The sequence below is a fragment of the Dama dama genome, chromosome 4 (assembly GCF_033118175.1).
Source record: "Dama dama isolate Ldn47 chromosome 4, ASM3311817v1, whole genome shotgun sequence".
Lineage (NCBI taxonomy): Eukaryota > Metazoa > Chordata > Mammalia > Artiodactyla > Cervidae > Dama > Dama dama.
Genome location: NC_083684.1, coordinates 21,343,929 through 21,364,543, shown reverse-complemented (window position 1 = coordinate 21,364,543; position 20,615 = coordinate 21,343,929). Strand labels below are relative to the sequence as shown.

Genomic DNA, 20,615 nt, shown 5'->3' with positions numbered 1-20,615 from the left:
CTCCCTGGACTGAGCAGCGCCTACACCCCTTGTCCCTCCCTGTCTATACAGTCTAGCAGGCAAGCGCTCCACCTGCCCTCGGAGATGAACTTCCCATGCCCAGTTTGGAGACCAGGGAAACCGAGGCTCTCTGAGGTGCTGTGGGTCAGCAGGAGGGTCAGGCCAGCTCCACCTTCAACAAGCCAGGCAGAGCCTCCTCCCTTCCCCAACTCCTCCATGGCCTCTCCCTCTCCCCCTCATCAACCCCCCCTTGCTTCCCCAACCTTGAGGGAAGAGGTTCATGCACCAGGTCATTCTACTGCCCCTTCTTTCCTTTAGAAATGAAGATTTCCGTCTATCTGCTATTATTCACAGCTGTGATTTGGTGGGTGGGGGTGGGGGTGGTGCTAAGGAGCAAAGAAAGGAAGCTCATGTGCTAGAAGCTATGACTAACCAGAAATCATGCAGAAATGAAGACGTGAAAATAGGATCTGACAGGTCTTTAATTTCTTCTTGCTAAGCAGGAAAAGAATGGGCAGGTTTGTCTCCAGATCTAGGGTTTAGGAAGCAGCGATTCTGGGGTTGATAAGATTCCCCTCCTCACAGGACACTGCATTCAGCCCACCCAGCACCCACTCTCCCTTCTTGAGAAAGGGGCCCTTGATTTGCTTCAAGGAACATCCTCCCCAGCTCTCTATCTGCAGGTTTGGGGGCATAGGGGAGAGCCCCCAATCCTTGCCTAGGGCCTGGTCAGTTTGCATATTGCAACCACTGGGCCAGAATAATCGGTTCAGTGATGGGTATTTGACCTAAACTGCACCAGTGAAGCTTAATTCTGAGCTTTGTTGAAATGACCAGAAAGATAAGCTCTCTTTCTAGGCTGGGAAGATAGCAGGCCTGTGTTTGAGGCCAAGGCAGCAGGATAGAACAAAAGGAGCTGGAAGATATGATTCGAGTCCCTGGATCCAGCCCCACTCCTGAGACCCCACCACCGTGTTAAGTTTAAAGTAGTTTGGGTTAGATTTTTTGAAACTTATAACAAAAATTCCAAACCAATACGGGATGATTTCGGTCACAGGCTCACAGGTTGCTTAACACTGAACATCCTCAACCTTGTTAGAATCTCTCCTCTGATATCTGGAAAGTTCTCTTGTCTATAGAACAACAGACCTGGCTCCCTCCCCCAGAAGAGAAAGCACACCCTCCCCTCTGATAGCCCAGGCTGCTCTTACCTCATCGGCCAGGAGAAAGAGCTTCTCCTCCCAGGCAAAGTGAATCACATCTTCTATGCACTTTCTGCTCTGCACCTGACCTAAAAAGTCCCAAACAAAAGCAGAAGGGAGGTAGTCATGGTGTTTCGATTGTCCCTAGGTAAGAATTCCAACCAGAATCACTCAGATGTCTGTGTTCCCTCATGATCTTACAGGACCACCCTCCCTAGCTGCTGTGAGCCTCCAGGGAGCCCCTAGGGTCAGCTCCGTCCCTCTGATTCACTTAAGCCAGGTATGTGGAGGGAGTGGTGTTTCACACCCAACTTTCTTGTTATTCTTCTCAGAGGTGTGTGTGTGGGGCGGGAGGAGGATATATGTGTATTATTCTGTGCCAGAGGACAAGAAGACACGGACGTATCATAAACAGCAGGAAAATAAAACTGAAGGAGTTAAATCATTCAGCCCTGCTCCCCTCCTTCGCCCACAGCAGCCACACCATGAAACGTGCACTGACCACACCTCCTCCCCACACAAGCTCAGAGACAAGGTCTCTGGCCCAGCACCTCAAAGCCGGCACCCAGGAGGCCCTCCCTGGTAAGCACAGTGGAAGAAGTTCTAAATGAATGAATGGGCCTGCCTACCAGCTCTGGCTTCTCCAGTGACCACGTGGGAGCCGCGCCTGCTGAGGACGCTGGCAGGCACCCACGGTGTCCCTGCCAGGGTCTCCCTTCAGGGCTGGACGCAACACTTCATTCACCTTAGAGAAATGAGTGCCGGCAGCAAAATATTCACCCATCAGCTCACAGGAAATACTGCGGGTTTCAGTGGGGAAAGGAACAAACGCCACAAGGTAGAAAGAAACATTTTCCCAGATTTCCCGAGGCCCACGATGTGGCCCTGGGATGCTGGACTCGCTCACACAGCTTCAGAAAAAGTACTAGGCAGGCTTGCTGATGCTCGCAAAAGACATAAATGTGCACCTATGGGTGTTACATATGTATATATCTACATGTGTATGTATGTGCACATGTATTACTGACATATGTATTTACATCTTGATGCAAAGCAGTATGGAGAGTATATTACCTTTTTGTTAAAAATAAAAATAACCATATTCTTGTCCATGTAAGAATAATAAGACTAAGTCTTAGAAAAATATATTGATGTATCTTACAAGAGTATGGTATGATTCAGCCAGGATTTTAGACTTAAACTATCTAAGCTACAAACCAGTTCCTTTACTAAGGGACCAACCTGTCTCCTGCCAAACAAGGGCCAAGCAGGCTTCCTATGAAGCAAGCTCATGCTCTGGGAATTAGGAAGGGCAGCAACTCTGGATGCTACAAGTAACCAGCTGCTGTTCCCATAGGCAGACAGGGGCTGTCCATTCTGGCAGCCTGTCCTGCCTACCACATGCTCCTGGTCTTCCCTCCCAGGGCTGCGATGCCACAAAGTGTACCCTGTTAGAATGCAAGCAAAGGTTTGAGCACCCAGAGTATCAAACCAGGGGTACATAATGCCAGTTTAGTTCAGTCGCTCAGTTGTGTCCGGCTCTTTGCAACTCCACGGACTGCAGCACACCAGGCTTCCCTGTACATCACCAACTCCCAGAGCTTGCTCAAACTCATGTCCATCAAGTCGGTGATGCCATCCAACCATCTTATCCTCTGTGATCCCCTTCTCCTCCCGCCTTCAATCTTTCCCAGCATCAGGGTCTTTTCCAAGGAGTCAGCTCTTTGCATCAGGTGGCCAAAGTATTAGTCCTTCCAATGAATAATCAGGACTGATTTCCTTTAGGATGGACTGGTTTGATCTCCTTGCAATCCTAGGGACTCTCAAGAGTCTTCTCCATAATGCCAGGGGGAGGGCAAGGGCCGGGCCTCAGGAAGCCCGCAGCTCAGGAGAGGAAAGGAGACCTGCTGTGCACAAATAATCCACCATGTGGATCGATGCAAACTGTGGGACAAGGGCAGAGTTTATTTCTCTCGAGTGCCTGGGATGAAGCAGTCACTCAGAACAGGCCTGTGGAGCAGGAGGAGCTGCATAATCTCCAGAGGGCAGAGCATGACTGTGCCCAGCATGGGGAGACATGTGCACACCCCCAAGGAGAGGCGGCTCTGCTGTAGGCCCCAAAGACTGGGGAGGGGGCTTCCAAGCGCCCCTTGCCAGAGGCTGGGCCAAGGGAATGTCCCACACACTAATGGGGATACCTGTTGCTTGCACCAGCCCAGCATCCTGCCCTTCTCTGAACAACAGCACACAGCTGTCCTAGGGGAACTCCCTCTCTTTAAACTCCAACAGGGACACAGACCCAGCCAATCAGCCTCAGTGATTTAACTAGGTCAGGCACGGGCAGGTGTCCCAGTGTGGTCCAACAGAGTCTGGCCTGGGGCTTTGGTTGAAACCAGGGGCGAGGCTCCCTGTGGAGGATGCTCAGCTGCTGGGCACTGACTGGACCTGCGGAAGGCCACTCCCAGGACAGGTGCTTCCTGAGGATTCCAGCCCAGAGCAGAGCTGGGTCATGGCCTGAGGTTCCCATGACAACGACGTTGATTCAAGTGTGCTGCCTTACCCTGGACTTCACAGGTCCACTCCCTTCAAGCCTCAAGGTGAGTTTCTGTCTCGAATCCCAAAGAGCCCTGTTAGCCACTAATATTCCACTCCATTTCGACACCTCTCAGAGCAAAGTGTGTGGTCCAGATGAGATACACGGTCATCACAGGTAGGTCTTTATTTTCCATCCCCCATCTTCCAACAACTGCTTTTCACACATTAAGACCCCAGAGGGGAACTGCCTGGTAGTCCAATGGTTAAGACTTGATGCTTTCACTCCTGGGGTCCGAGTTCAATCCATGGTCAGAGAACTAAGATCCTACGGCTGCGTTATCACAACCAGAAACTAAAAAAAAAAAGCCTCACAGAGCAAAACCAGCCTGAGCCTGCTCGTAACTTATTTTTCAGAAAAACTGCTTGTTCTTGTAGTTCAGTCGCTAGTCTTGTCCGACTCCTTGCAATCCCATGGACTGCAACACACCAGGCTTCCCTGTTCTTCACTATCTCCTGGAGTTTGCTCAAACTCATGTCCATTGATTCAGTGATGCCATCCAACCATCTCATTCTCTCATTCTCTGTTGCCCCCTTCTCCTCCTGCCCTGGATCTTTCCCAGCGTCAGGGTCTTTTCCAATGAGTTGGCTCTTCACATCAGGTGGCCAGAGTATTGGACGTTCAGCATCAGCTTCCAATGAACATTCAGGGTTGATTTCCTTTAGCATTGACTTATTTGATCTCCTTGCAGTCCAAGGGACGCTCAAGAGTCTTCTCCATCACCACAGTTCAAAAACACCATTTCTTCAGTGCTCAACCTTCTTTATGGTCCAACTCTCACATTCGAACATGACTACTGAAAAACTGCTTATATTAATATCATACTCACATGACTCCCACTTTGACCCCAAACAGGAAAGTCTGGTGCAGTTACTTCTCCCCAGACAGCCAGGAGAAGATTTATGTAAGTTTTTGGTCAAGAAGTTACCAAGCCTATGATATAAACTAGGTATACAGAGTATTTCCTAAGATATAGGACCTACTACTCCAAGTTTGGGGCTAGTAGCATCAGCATCACCCAGGAGCTTGTTAGAAATGCAAATTGTCAAGTCCCACTCCAGCCTAATTATATCAGAATATCAAGATGTAGGGCCCAGCAGTTTTGTTTTTAACAAGCTGAAGTTTTAGAAACATCATCCTAGGTCAGTGTTTCTCATCCTCAGTTACACAGAATATTGATGCCTGAGCCCCATCGCCAGAGATTCTGGGGTGTGGCCTGGCCTTTGGCATTTTTAAAAGCTTACTTTTTGATTCTAATGTGCAACCAGGATTGAGAACCCAGCTCTGTCATTTTCCTACAGTACCCTGGTTAGGTCCCTCACCCCTTCCCCCAGGCAGTCGGTGTAAATAAACTAGGCGAGCAGCTGCACCCATTTTCTGCACCCAGGAATTCAAGTGGAGCTTTCAGCTGATCGAAGCATCATTTGATGTTCCCAAGGAGCAGATTCCATAATCAGCTCCACCATGCTTTGGCCCTGACCCAGTTTATCTCAACAAAGGAGGAGAGAGGAGCCCTTGTTCTCAGCATCCAAATAGCATCTGGGGCACATGAAGCCAGCAGCCTGGAAAGATCAAAACAGGCAGAACTGTGCATTTTTTTGGTGTGAAGAAAAATATGCAAAATTAGGAGTGCTTTCCAACTTCTGGAAACAGGTTTTTTTGGTTTGTTTGCTTTTGTTTTTAATATGGCATTTCCTTTTCAGGCCTCAAAGTACACAGCAATGCTGTGTCAAAGAAAAACAAAAACACACACACCAGCAATCTAAAAACTGGATCAGAAAAACAAGTAGGAGTAAGGGTAAAATTAGGCCTATAATTAATGGTGATGGTTTGTGTGTGACACCCAAGAGCAGGTTCTTTGTACAAGGAAGAACAGGAAAAAGAACTGGTCTTAATTACAATACAACCCTGCCCAGGAAAAGGCCTGTATTTGCTCACCTCCTAAGGTGGCTGGCGGCCAACTTTATGGTATTATGTTAGCAAATCTGGAGTTGGATTTGGAACCTGGGAGCAAAGAGGACTTCATTATTTCTTAGCTCTTTAGTGTCCAGACATCCAGTACACCAACCACCCTGCTCCCCAAGAAACTGGCGAGGAAGTAAAGCAGACCTGTGGGGTTCCCGGGGTTGATGATGCACAGCACCTTGGGGTTGCAGTGCTCTTTGGCCTGCTGCAGGGCCCGCCGGAGCTCGTTCACATTCAGAGCCCAGCAGTTGTCCTCATCCAGGTAATAGTTCACCTGGATGGCATCGAGTTCGGAGATGACCGCTGAGTAGAGTGGGTACTGTGGGATGGGGATCATCACGCCTGTCCGTGACTTGCCACCCCCGGAGACCAGGATCTTCAGGATTGTCTGCAACAGAGAAGTCACGTCTTACAGGGCCATTACCACTTCCCACGCCCAGGGACTGAACAGCAGCAGAAGCCGGAAGACCCCAAACCCTGCCTTTCACCAGTCACCCAGTGCCTGCCTCCAGCGCAGCCCCATGTAGATTTCTGAACTCCCCTGAGTCTACCTCTCCTCATCTGTAAAATGAGATTTGCTATGAGAAATAGGCAAAATGTTTTAAAGTTTTTAGCACAATGCATAGTACCTAAAGACTTGATACTTGTATTTTTTAAAGAGATCTTTTAAAGAAGTAGCCCACCAACTAGGCCTGTCTCAAAATTATTCTGACCTCACCCCTGAAACCCATTCTATATGTCTGGGGTGGAGCCCGGAATCTGTCTGGTCACTAACTTATCAGAGCCCAGGACTTGGAAAGACCAGTGAACAAAGGAGTGTGAAAATGGGATAAAATACCCAGTTTCTGCCACCAGGTGGCGCTTCAACCTGGCTGTTTCCAAAATTGAATGGGCCCTAAGTTCATAGGATTCCTGAGAAATCAGGCCTAGGGAGTACTGTGGGGCATTAGAGGAGGTGGCAATAATTTACTGAATTAATAAACCCAAACTTTTCTGGGTGAGTTTTACTCTTCTAAGTCTTACATGAAGACTTAGCTCCTTTCTCAGGCTCAGTTCCTTGCTACAACAATGCCAGTGTAATGGCCTGATTCTTTTCACTAAATCTTAAAGACTCTTCCCCATACCCGCCTCTGTAACCCTTACCCATACCTGGGCTTCTCTGGGAATAGAGAGGCGCCATGACGGCAGAATACAGTGGAAGATGCTGTGGCTGGGGGCCTGAGTCCAACACTAGAATCTCCAATGCCTCGAGAGGCTCTTAAGAGCAGGCAGGCCACCTAAGGTCTCTGGGCCTCCGTTTCCTCCCGGGCTCAAGGAAGAGTTTAATGCACCTGAGAGGCTTCAGCAAAGGATGAAATCACTTAATAAACATCCAAAACAAGAGCCTTGGAGGTCAAGAGACACAGACAAACATAACTTATTAAAAGAAGGGTCCGAAAGGACAAGCTCCCTGAGTAGGGAGGACAAGTGAGCGGATGGCCCCCAGCATTGACTGGGTGCAGGGGGCAGGGTGCTGGAAGCGAACAGAGGCTGCAGGTGAACCTCAACCCTAGGTTCAGCCCCTTCTCCTATGGACCCCTTGATACCAGCCCCTCTTCACCTCATCCACAGCTGATGCCCAGCCCAAGCCGCCTCTTCTCTTGTCTCCTAAACACTCTCACATCTATTATGCTCCTCCTGCCACAGTTAAAGCTTAAGAACCTAAATCTAATTATGACCCTCCATCTGCTTCAGATCCTTCAGTTCTGAAGGTTCCCACAGCTCTCAGGACAATACTTCAGGACTCAGGCCCCGCCTGCCTCCTAGCAGGTTGCTGGTAACTGCCCCTCCCCATTGTATTTGCCCTCGCAACGCTCCATTTCCAAACATGCAGCCTCCTTCCAGCCTAAGGCCTCAGCATATGATGACCTTCTGCCCTGAATCTGTCCCTCTCCTGACTCCCTGAGTTCACATCTACGCAGTCTCCAGATCTCTATCTGCTCAGCCTTCCTTGGAGAAATCTTCCTGCCCTCACCAGCCCCAGGTCAGAGTTCCTGCTGCTCCCTTTTGTTAACACTTTGCCCTCATCCAGAAGAGAAACTGAAAGCTCGCGATCTGACATGTATTTATGTGCTGAGAGTGCTAGTCAGATCCAGTACTGATGTCTAAGCAGAGACCAAATGTGTCTGGTTCCCCACGATCTCTCCAGCACCTGACATAGTGTCTGGCAGAGGAGAGACACCGTATGTGCTGAGTAAGAGAAAGGCTGATGATGCCAGAAAGATGGACACCCTCGAGTGCCCTGTGACTCCTCCCAGCTGGAGGAGGGAAACAGAGGCTGCAGGAGTGTCCAGGTTCACAAAGACTGAACACGGTAAGGACCGCGGGCTACCAGGCTGGGGCAGACAGCAGGGAGCAGAGGGTGGCCAACCTCTCTGCCCAGGCCTGTCCCCCTTTAACAGCCCACAGGCTCATGCATCGGCCCTAACGTGCAAGGCTGTTCTTGATGTGGGTGAACAGTGAACAACGACGAGCCGTTCTGACACGTACAGAAATGCCGTCACTAGCTCCAGTGGTCAGGTAAATGTTATCCGGGTCTGCAGGTACACCGCCATCTCTCCTGGTGATGTAGGCAGCTACATCTTCACGGATACAGTTGACGCCCTGGCTAGCACTGTAAGACCCTGTAAGACAGCAAGCAAGACAGTGACTAGAAGGAAGATCTGGCTCCATACAGTCTGAGATATCGGTATAATTAACTGGGGGTAGGAGGGTGGGGGAGGTCAAGGAGTCTCAGTGGCGCCCTATTCCCACTGCTCTAGGTTCTGGAATTGTGGCAAACTGCTTAACCACCTATCTGGGCTTTATCCACTCATCCTGTTATCCATCCACCTACCCAAGTGTCTGCCCACTCACCCAACCATTCGCTCATCTGCTATCCATCCATATCCATCCATTCATCCATATATCCACTCACCTGCCCACCCACTCACCCACCCATCTGCCCTTCTGTTCTTCTACCCACCCACCCACTCATCCATTCAGTATTTACTGAGAACCTACTTATATCTCAAGCATTATTCCAGGCCCTGACTTCTAACCAGTTAACTGGTGCTCATACCTGCTTTACCCACCCTACTGGGATTTACATACCTTCCATGACAGTACAGACCGTTACAGTTGGGACTGCTATGCTTTTATCACTATTGCCTACACACGGTTCCAAAGAACTTGAGAGAAGGGTCACCCCAAAATGGCACCATCTGCCATCCCAGGAATCCAGAGCCCTGACAGGCACTAACCACAGGTTCTTGGGGGCTGCTGGGCAAGACGCACCTACCCCCACCCTACGGCAACAGCATGCTCAGGCCGCCAGTTAGGAGCCAAATCCAAACCACCAGTTAAAAGTGAAGTTCAAAAACAGTGGTGACCACTTTGGGCTTGGGAGTATGTTCGGCAAAGGGGCACACAGGAGCCTTTTGTGGTGCTGAGAGTGTTCACTGTCATGATCTGGGCATGGGTTACACAGATGTGCACACACAGGTGCTGTACATTAATACCTGTGCATTTACTGTAGGCATGAAAGTGTTTTCAGTATGTTAGGCTACTACTTACATTTTTTAAAAGAAACTGAAAATAGGTACCCGCACATGCACAAAATTTCTCTGGAAGAAGACTCAAACTGGCGAGGTGAATTCTCTGGGGACAGGAACCAGGAGGCTTGGGGTCAGAAGTGGGAGGCAGATCTTTCACTCTATATTCTTTTATCCCATTTGAGTTCTATGCCACATTTAAAGAAAACCAGCCAATTTCCTTCTAAGGACTGCAACAGCACCACCAGGAGGCGCTCGGTTTAAGGGTCTGTGCAGCACGGGGCTGGCCTATCCCCTGGGACTAGTTGTAACTGGGGCGGGGGAAGCTACTCCACTTCTCTAAAAGTTCAGGTGGCAAACATTAACACACAGCAAATCTGGGTGGAGAGTACAGAGTCCTGTCACGTTCTTTGGCGGGTACTCGAGGGCATTTGCAGATGCCACTGTTAGAGAATCCTCCTTCCACTGGATGTCCTACTTGATATTTCCTGGGCTCCCATGCCCAGAAAGCTTCCTGTGCTATTTCCCTCTGCCTTCTTTCACTGCCCTCTGCTCCACTCCATGGGGCCTGGCCATTTCCACACCAGCTAAGCCTCCTCGTCTTCCTGCCTCTAGTTCATCTGCTTCCCTGAATTCCCAAGCCTTTCCCCCCTAGCAAACTCTCTGTTCCTGCAGGCCACAGACTTTCCATCTTCTGTTTTGTTCTGAAGTACCCTGATTCTTCAGAGCTCAGATCTAGACTCTCTCAAGAAGTCTGAGAAATGGCCTCACCCCAGCCTTTCTGATTTCTCCTGTGACTTTGCACAGATGAATCCTTGCCTCCTCATGTTGACTTGTGGGCAGGAACCATCACCTATTTCCTCTGTGCATCTCTGCAGCACCCACCCGTGGCTAGGCCCGCCCCACCACACTCCTGTGTAGGACATTCTGCCCTGAAACCAATGGCAACCTGCCTCCCACAGTCCACAGACTGGCGACATCTGCCAAATCACCCAGCGTCATCGCATGCAAACCCTTTCACTCAGTCACACTCAGTTCTTAAACCTCAGGGCCTTTGCACACACCATTTTCTCTGTCTGGTATTCATTAGCAGATTCTCTTACTCTTTCTCCTTAAACCCTCCCTCTCCATTAGAATCCCTTGTTTAAAACCCCACAACTCTCTGATTGTTCACCAGGAACTCATGAAAACTGGGAATTATGTTTTTGTGTTAATTCTTTTTAATGTTTGTTTCTCCCAAATATGACAGTGAGCTTCATGAGCACAGAAACTCCACCTGCTTGCTCGCGGTGTCCCTCAGGGCCTAGAACCCACAGCCCAGGCTCCCAGAGGGGCTGGAGGAGGGCGTTCTCACCTGTCTCCCACCACCCCAAATGTGTCTAGGTTTCACCTCAACCCCACTTAAGATTCAGGATGCAACCCGAGAACTGGATTACTCAAACAAAAAATAAATGCAGCCCCAGTAAAAAATAATTTTAAAGGGCATGATAAAAACACGTCCAGGTGAGCCCTTGGGTACACACTTTATAACCCTTCCTTGGGTCAGGGTGGCCCTGGGCATATCTTCCACTTCCTTCATTTTTGTGGGCATTGCTCAGGCTGCCCAAGCCTCAGTTGACAGAGCGCCACCCCCATCGTTCGAGACTCTGCCCTTCCTCACACAATGGGCAGGAGCAGGTAGTGACCTCCAGGGTGGGGCTTCTCCACACCTGACGAGAAGCACAAACACAAAGGGCACCTTGCCTGCAAGCCCAGGAAGTGGGTACAAAGTATCTCCTAGTTCAAAGATGAGGAAAGAGGCTCAGAGAGCAGTTCCCTCACCCATCCTGCTGAGCTCCTCAGACAGAGCTCAGACAGTCCTGACTCACATGGACATGGCCTCCCAACATCACTCCCCCAGCCCTGCCTGGCTGACACAGAAAAAACTTGTTGATGAGGCCTGTCCCTGGAACAAGATCCCTTCCCAGTTCCCCAGACATGCATGCAGACAGCAACCCCCTCCCCCCAGCCCTGGGTTGCGCTTCCTGGAGCCTCAGGCCCACGGCCACGGATCTTTGAGAAGCGCCTTTGTCCTCTGGGCCGGGCAGAGGGTACAGAGGGAAAGAGCCTGGAGGCTGGGCCTCTGAGCTGCTGCGCTGCCCTCTGCCAGCCTGTGGTTTAGGCCTTGCCTCACAAGGTGCTGGCCCACACCCCACCCAGGCTGACTGGCAGGGAAGCAAAGGGCAGCTGGCCCCTTCCTGAGAGGGACAGCGTGAAGGACACAGGCTTGGACGGAGGGCTGGTGGGGTGATCACAGCCAGGAAGGTTAAGCCTAGTGATGTCCATAAAGGGACAGAGCAGAAAGGGGGAGGGGAAAGGCGAGGAGGTGACCGAGAGGCCAAGGGCAGCTGATACCCTGCTGAACGAGCCACAGGAATCCCTGTCCCATGTTTTGGAACATTCAGGCAAGCTTCCTAAAAAGCCCTATGGACAACGACTTCTCCTCAGGACAAGGGGAGCCGCATTCCCTATGTATTCCGCCAGGCAGAGGAATGAGGCACAAATAAACGGGAAAGAGAACATGAGATGACGGGAAAGAGCCAGCAGGGAAGGGAGAGAAGACGCCTTCACATCCACAGGGCCTCCCCACTCAGAGCCCCCCCGGGGCCGGGCGTGGGCTCCGGACACAAAGGAGCACAGGCCGGTGTCAGGAACACACCACACACGTGGTGGGTAAGGGGGGCCACCTTCACAGCCAGGAAGCCACCAAAGGGGGCCATAGGCACCCCGCGGCTGGCCACAGCGGAGTGAGAAGCCGGACCAACTGGGCAATGTAGCTCCTTCTGGCCTCCCGGCTCAAGCTCAGCCTTCTGCTCTGAGGGTGCGGTGGGCTCAGCGTCACAGCCGGCTCCCCCTGTAAACCCCAAATCCAGCTAAATGCAGACTCTCGCGCCTGAAGTGCCCCCAATCCACCAAGAGCCAGCACTGACCCCATCAGCTTGGCAAACAGGAGGCTCACAGAACACGGACAAGGAGAGTATTTTTCCTTGACTCGGCCTGTCGGCCACCCCACACACATTCACACACTCGCTCAACGCATAACCCTCCATCAGGGACCAGGGCCAGGCCCATGCTGAGAACACACATTCTTCTCATGCCCGCCGGGACCTGGCAAGTCGGGGCCTCACCCAGGCTGTTCCCGCCGCAAGCCTGTAGGATCCGCCGGGCTCGTTTCTTTGCATCTTCTGGGAAGCTGGGGCTGTCCAACAGGTTCGGGTAGGTGCACAATGCCATCACCTGGGGGAACAGTGGCATGGGCTGGGCTCCCCGCACCTCCCACCCCAGAGGGGCGCAAAGGATGCCTCTGAGGGACAGTGTCCCCGCAGGACTCTCCGCGAGGGCCCCGGCCTGTGGGGAGGGTCTGGGGACAGGTGGGGAGGAGGACAGTGGACGCTCTGCAGCAGAAGGGAGACAGTGAGAGGCAAGGTCCCTGATGACCTGGGCTCAGGCCAAGGGTGGGCCACCAGAGGAGCTAGGGAACAAAACGAGGCTGCTACTCGGCCCACCTCCTCCATAAAGGCCAGGGGCTCACATAGCCAAGGCCATAGAACCCGGGGTTCCAGGGCAGGAAGCTGGGACTGGGCAGGCAGGTGCACCCCAGCTGACAGGACTACAGAGACCCCCTCCTTACGGCTTGAGTGCCCCCCAAGCCCCACCCCCACCCCTCCACACCATCACCCCCTTTCCTGGCCAGAAGTGAAAACCGAGTCAGCTTTTTCACCTCTGTAACAGAGAAAATCACTCTAACCTCACAAATTAAGAGGATTACGCAAAGAAATGTTTGCAAAAGTGTCAGTAAACCCCCGCTCAGCAGGCAAGTCTAAGCTGGAAGCTTAGGAGCGGTGCCAGGAGCAACGAGATGGGCTGGGGCTCACAGCTCTGACACCAGCTGGGGGCTTTGGGCGGGCTCAGGCTTCTTGGAGCCCAGCTTTGCCTCAAATAAATGTGTGCAATGGGCGGTGACCTGGCTTGCCCTCCCGCTCTGGGGCGCTTATGAAGGCTGGGGGAAGCCAGCACCAGGTGGCAGAGGCTGGATCTGGGAGTGTGCCCGCCAGTCAGAAAAGGCTGAGGCAACAGAAGCCTGTTCACACCCAGAGCCCCAGGCACGTGTGGAGAACCGCTGCAGAGCGAGGCCACTTTGGGCCTCTCCTCTCCTAAGCTCCATGCTTCCAGAACAAGCTTTCAGGACAAGCAGGATGCTCTAGTCTCCTCCCACCTCCACCTCCTGGGCAGAACCACTCTGTCTGGTCTGATCCACTTCCTCATCATGGGCCCAGCTTGAGGCCTCTGACACTCATAGGCAGCCGGCACACTCCTGAGTCAGCAGCAATGCCACAGGAGTCCATTCAGTGGACGTTCCCGAGGTCATCGCCAGCCTCAGTTCTTCTCCCCTACACCCTGTGTGAATTCCCTGAGGGGCTGCAGGCTGAGGCCCTGGGGCCCCCAACACCTGCCATCCAGAGAGCAGGGCAAAGCTTGCCGTTCCTGTGTGCCAGCTCCTGCAGCAGGAAATACCGGTAGGAAAGGAAGACCGGGGGCATGCAGCACTCAGCTTCCCTGCCTGCCTCAGCCTACGAACCTTAACCACACAAAGACCAACTTTTGCTCCAGAATGGGCCCCGTTTCTTCTCTAGGAAAACGCTTTCCCCACAGCTGGTCTCCAGCCTCCATCTAGCAGATGCTATGGCACTCTCTCACCTTTTCTTTTCCCCCAAGCCCACCAATCTCACAAGTTGGTCCCATGCAGCATCCTTGCAGTTGGCACTCAAACTGAAACACGGAAATGTGCCTCTTGAAGGCCTTCGTGTTCATCATCTCACGGAGGCCCCCAGAAGTCCTCTGTGGCAGTGCTCTGGTGACTTCCACTTGCCCAAAGCCACCCAGCTGATCAGCAACAGAGCCAACACTCAAACCCGGGGATTCTGACTTGGGAAACCATATCTAGACTCCCACACACCACCTCCCAGCCTTCATGTCTCCCTTCTACTCTCTGATGCCCTCACCAACCCACGTCTGAATTCAGCATCCAGGACCATTCACCTGGGAGTCTTGTATATTACAGTTACCTCAAAATGGGCTTAGGGATTTTAGACAGCCTTGGAAGGAAGAGGAGGAGCCTGCTGGAGAGAACCAGAGGGGACGTCAGGCGCTGGAGGGGGTTTCTACTTCAATGGCATCTCCCTGTGGGATTCTAGGGCCTGCTGGGTCTTGAGGGGCTGGACAGGCAAGGAGGCAGAGGTAATTTAATGGGCTTGGCTGTCGGGTTGGCTCCCTGCTCTCCCAGTGGCCTCGGTTCCTGAGGGCCAGCTCACCTGTCGGAGGAAGGTGATTGGCTGCTGGCCCATGGCTTGGGCATCCCCGATGTTGGCACGGATGACCTCAGTGAATGGTTTTTTGATACCCTGAGTAGAAAGAATGCAATAGGTGGTTACTTAGGGATTCTCAGACCCTAGATTTCAGAAGCCAAGCAATGGTCAACAGGATATTAGTAAGCAGCCCTATTTTGAGCCTTGCCAGGTGCCAAACGCTTGATATGCTTGGTCCCATTTGACCTTCACAACCACCCCCATGAGGAAGGACTTGTGTTAATCCCATTTTATAGATTGGGAAATTAAGGCTTCAAAAGGTCACCCACTTTCTGGTAAGGCTAGAAGAATTTCCCTGGGCTGCCAGGGAACGCTGAGGCAGCTGTAGGTCCACGCTGACCCCGGGGCAAATGTAGTGGGAAGGAGGGATGGGGTCAGCTGCAGGAAGCCATCAGGAAGAGGGTCCCGCAGCTGCCAGCTCCACCTCCACCCCTAAGTGACTGAGGGGACACTGCAGCCGGCCTTCCTGCCAGAAGACGCCGATCCGCAGGGACCTCTCGGGGGCTGTTCTCTTGCAACCTTGTCTTTGCAAAATGAAGAATGTGGACTGAGCTTCATATTGGAAAAAAAAAAAAAGCATCAGGGATAAAAATGTCTGGTTGAAGAGCAAAAGTGAGGCCACTGTCTGAGCAATGTGTTTAGCATGGAGCAGAGATGGCAGAGAGAGAAGGAACTCGGAAACCGTAGCAACAATATCACTGAGCAGTGACTACAGGACACCCTGGCTGCTGCAAAGGAGAAAATGTGGTTCAGATGGAGAACTGTGGGGATCTGGAAATGTGGGAACTCCACCCAGTTCCCTGATAAAGCCAGAATTAGCCACTACAAGAGAGAATCAACAGCAGGTTCAAGAACCTCCCAGAGCAGCTGAAAGGATTATCTGAGACAAACAGTATGAAAGCACTTGGCAGAATACAAATATCATCGTGTTACAAAGCTGGACCAGGAGCAAGATTGCAAGGGTCACCGCGGGGGAAGAAGGCGGTGGGGCAAGGGGTGGCCTGTGCGGAATGGCCACCTTCCCATCTCCAGCTGCCCTGTTCCCAAAGGCATCCTAAATACAAGTTTTAAAGGTACAATTCTATGATTTTGATACTTGTCTTCTCCATTTCACACAATGTGTGAATAAAAGCAACTTTAGAAAACTTTCCCTTTTTAAACTCAGTAATATACCCCTTAAGTAAAGACCAGTGGGCTTAAGGAATGAAAGCAGCCGCCAAACAAGTTTTCTTGCCTCTCATTTGCCAGCCCTAAGCCCCTCCCATATGGAAATTCTCTGGCTGCCTTAGGAGCCAGGAGGCACAAGGGGCTGAGGGCGCCCCAAAAAGAGCCCTGTGCGTAGTCGCTCAGTCGTGTCCAACCCTTTGCAACCCTATGGACTGTAGCTTGCCAGGCTCCTCTGTCCATGGGGATTCTCGAGGCAAGAATACTGGAGTGGGTTGCCATGCCTTCCTCCAGGGGATCTTCCCAATCCCGGGATTGAACCCACATCTCCTGCATTGCAGGCAGATTCTTTACCCTCTGAGCCACCAGGGAAGCCTGGAGGCAGCCCTGGGCTTCCATAAACCAGGCCTGATGAGTCGAAAAGTTCTGTTTGGGGTGGAGGGGGTAGAATTCCCTTCTGCCCTTTTTACCAAGTTCTTCAGGGCTGGCCAACATGGAAAGACATCCCAGGGTGGGGGTGGGGGGCAAGAAAGGGAATAAAACTGCCTACTGGCCAGGACTGGGCCAGGGGTGAAGGCAGATACCCTGGAGACAGGCTGCAGGGCGTGTGGCCTCAGGGCTCATCCCACAGGCTGAGCAACCCAGGCCACTGTGTGCAAAGGGTAGGACTCACCCACCCACACTGGCCTAGGCTCCTGGCGTGGGACCCTCTGTTAGTCTCGCTCAATCACCATGGCCCCCAAGGCCTGGCCAGCTGAACTCAGGTAATTTCCATGGTGTGGGCACAGCCCACTCTTCGGTGGGGAGTAAATCTGTCCCCGAGGGCAGGACATAGAGCACACAGCTGGGCCCTGGGCCAGCCCCATGGAGGGAGAAAATAATGCCTGGAACAGATCCCTGGATGTTCCTTTCCTGCGTCCCCCTGCCCCCCCCCCCCCCCGCACTGCTCAATAAACTCGGGGCACGCCAACAAGCAGCCTGGGAGTATGGAGCATCTCCTTTCTTGGGTCTGGGTACCCACAGGCTCCAGATACTTTGCTATGATGGATGAGCTAGTGGGTGGGAAACTGCCTCCTCTGAATGGACAGGGGACCAGGCTGCCCAGCCAAGGGCCACCATACAAAGGAGACTCCTGTATCTATGCACTTGAGTTCTACATGGGTTGGGAAATACCAAGGAGCCAGGGGCAGACTTCTGCCCACAGTGACTCATCTATGTCTGGCAAGCACACCCAATGGAGACCTCACCTCAGTCCTGCCCACAGGAGCCTGCCAGGTCAGCACGTAGCTTCTTAGTTCCAATTCCTAGCATCCTAGAGCCCACGTGACTAACTCACCTACACACATCCTGCCCAGAGCTGCCTCACTGCGGGGCACTGAGATGAGATCCATCGCAGGGGGGCTCCCTTCCCACTATTCAGGAAGGCTCAGAGAGCAGGCCCCCAGGCTCTGGAGATGGCATATTTCAGGGGGTGTTATTGGGAAGGATAAAGGAAGGACAATGATAACTCTTTATCATTGTTATCACTGTCCTTTCCAGTTCACAGGTGCAGCATTAGAACAATGGACAATTCTAACAGGCACAGGCATTTTCCTCAAGGTAGGGGTGGCTCCCATCATTTCACGTGACATGCCAGTGGGAAGGCTTGGTAGGACGTTTATTCCCCAGAGAACCTCCCTTTCATTCATGAACACTTATGAATCATGCTCTGTGACAGAAATGGGCACCACCAGAGAGGCCACCACCTTCAGAGCGCTCGCTGATTCAGGACCAGTGAGCAGCACTGGGGCAGGCATGCAGACCCCCCAGAGAGCTCCAGAAGGAAGTCTCAGAGACAAACCCGACTAGTCTCCAGGGTGCCCAAAAACAGCTGTGCTGCATAGCAGAAGAAACAGACTCGGCACAGGGTCTGGCCCCAACCATTGTGATAAGCAAACCTGGAAGCAAAACTGAGCCAAACCTACACAGGCCTGAGATTAAGAGGAGGTGGGAACTCCAGGGGCTGAATTTTCTAACCATGAAAGGAGGGAAGGCTGGACAAAAGGCTCCTGAACTGTGGGAGTCTGTGGGAGGGTCAACTGTAGAAGCAGAGATTTGCAGGGCAGAGCAGGGATGAAAGGTGAATGAGCTCCAAACAGGATAATTCAAGGCAGCAAGCCTAAGTTCCAGGCAGGAGAGCGCCAACCCCATAGAGCACATTCCTAGACCCAGAGACTCAGAAGGAAGGCCAGGAAAGAGGGACCCTCGGCCCCTCTCCCCCAAGCAACTCTCGTTAGCTTGAAAACAAGACCCTTAAGAGTTCTGATTGGGAAATTCCCCAGTGGTGCAGTGGTTGGGACTCCACGCATTCACTGCTGAGGGCATGAGTTCAGTCCCTGATTGGGAACTAAGATCCTGCAAACCATGCAGCACAAGCCAAAAAAAAAAAAAAGAGCAAAACTAGCCTTTGCTTTCTCATAAAGTTATTTTAGAAAAACTGCTTATATTCATATAAACTCACATAACCTTTTGACCTAAAACAGGAAAGTCTCTGGTGCAGTTATTTCTCCCCAGACAGCCAGAATTCTGATAGGGTTCTAGCTATTCAAACCAGCATCACTAAACAGCTCCAACTAGTCTTCAGTGGAAATAAATTGGCCCTATTTTACAGAGGAATAATTGAGGCCAAGGTGCTCTGAATGACGTGAAGCCCACAGCACATAAAGGCAAGGATGCAGGTCCCCGGTGGCTTGGGCAGGGTGGGTGGGTGGAGGGTTCATCCAAACGGAAGCCTGTGTTACAAATTTCTCTTATTTTAAACTAGCGCCTAAGCTCTAAAGAAAATGGCCTATGAGATTTCACTGCTTGTGCCTTGCACATCCAGAGTTTCCATTCTTAGTTCTTAGCTAACTATCAGCAGGTGCTCCAGCATTCTCCATTTTCATCTGTTTCTAGGTGCAGCACTCAATGATTTTAACATAGTCAGTGTTTCCCTTCATGAGTGTTTTGCCCTGACACTGTGTACTTTTTACAAACAAAAGCCATTCCCGTCTCCACTTATGTCAACCTCCTTCCCTCCTCCAATAAAATGAAGGAAAAAGAAGTAGGTTGAGGAGGAACTGACAGATCTTTTCAAAACTCCTACTACTGGCCATTTATTTTTAAGTGCTGCTCCCAGGGAACACCAGGATCTGAAAAGCTGATAGGTACTCCCCCTTGGAGCTGCTGTCGGGGAGAAATGGGGCTCCCTGAAAGCACACAGACCAGGCTGGCGGAGAATGGCCCCTTTCACACGCTCTTAGCCAAGTGCCCCTCCTCCTTCAGGCTCTCCTGAGCATTTCCCCCACTCCTGCCACAAAGCAAGATGGACGGGACTTGTCTGGCATGCCACCCCACAGTCAAAAACCAGGGCCACGGGTCCAGCCAAACAGCCGGTACTGTTAACAGAGCACCTGGTAAAGTGATTCCATGAAGCAGTATAAGGCCTTCACATGGACAAAGAGGCACAGAAGTCAGGGCCTGGGGAAACCCTGGGCCCACCAGACTACTACTCTTCTTTTACAGACTAGGGAAACCAAAGCCCAAACAGGACAAGAGATTTACCCCCAAGTCACTCAACTCCCTGCATATCCCATCTCTAACCAAATCAAACCCTTTAAAATAACATCAGTCCAGTTTCTATCATTAGAGTTCAAAACAGAAGTAAAAACCTGAAGCTGTGCAAAGCTAAGCCAAAAAAAAAAAAGACTGAGAAACCCTGAGAAAACATGGCTTTCTCAGAAGAGGACCTGCTTAAGCTAGCAAAATGGAGAGGCTGTTTTTCAAGAATGAAAGATTTAAGCGAGGCTATGCTGGCTTGGCTGGGGCTATTATCTCCAGCACCAAGAGTCAGGCAGCTGAGACTCAAAGAAGTGAGGAAGAAGGGATGAATTTGAACTGGAGAATGTAGATGGACAGAAAGAATGTCTCAAGTTATTCAGGGGTAGGACATGGCAGTGGGGCCATCTGTCCTAGAAATCACAGCGTTGTTTCCAGCCCAAATGACCAAGAAATTTCTCTAGTTCAATGATGAAGCCATACTCTGTTGGAACACCTTCTTAGTTCCCCACTGCACACCAAACTTTGCACTATAAAATCCTAACCCCAGCACACCAGCCTCCAGCCCCTTATTTCCACTGCATTCATTTACCATATCCCTCTGCCAGACAGAGCTCTCCAAACAGCACCAAACCCCTCCCCTATTTGCCCAGAACTTCCCAACCTTGTTTTCGCTCCCAGCCCTCCTTCCACCTAGAATGCTCTCACATTTTCTCTACCTGCTAAAAAATAATAATAATAATAATAACAACCACCAATCCTTAAAGAATTGGAGGAAGAGAAGTGCAGGCCCAGAGAACAACATGGCAATCAGTTCTGTGAAGGCAAAGACAGTGTCTCCCTTCTCTTCTAACCATCCTCATACTCCATGGAGTAACAAGAGGTAGAGATAATCCCTGGAACTCCTACCAGCTCTGGAACCAGAGAAATCAGTTGTAAAGTGCTCAACCGGAAACAATTTAATCTCAGCTTTAACAGGGAGACTGTTGTCTCAAGGAGGGCCAGCTCCAGTCTGCCAGATATCAACAAGGAGCAGAACAGCAAAAATCTCTTTTCTGCCTGTGGTCCACTCTTGGGACAGGGAGGCACAGCAACCAAGCCAGGCTTCTGAGGACCAAGCTTTAAACTTAGCCTTGCA

The 20,615-nt window shown here is 51.4% G+C and overlaps 1 protein-coding gene across 1 annotated transcript in view; it reads right to left on the bottom strand.

Moving 5' to 3' along the window:
* Positions 1 to 20,615, bottom strand: part of GPT2 (glutamic--pyruvic transaminase 2) — a 34,157-nt gene that overhangs the window by 11,749 nt on the left and 1,793 nt on the right. The window contains exons 3-7 of the mRNA XM_061138441.1: positions 14,684 to 14,773; positions 12,500 to 12,608; positions 8,290 to 8,423; positions 5,905 to 6,148; positions 1,212 to 1,291 (exon numbers count right to left, since the gene is read on the bottom strand). Of these exons, the coding sequence (XP_060994424.1) occupies positions 1,212 to 1,291; positions 5,905 to 6,148; positions 8,290 to 8,423; positions 12,500 to 12,608; positions 14,684 to 14,773 (657 nt within the window). The remainder of the gene's footprint in view (positions 1 to 1,211; positions 1,292 to 5,904; positions 6,149 to 8,289; positions 8,424 to 12,499; positions 12,609 to 14,683; positions 14,774 to 20,615) is intronic.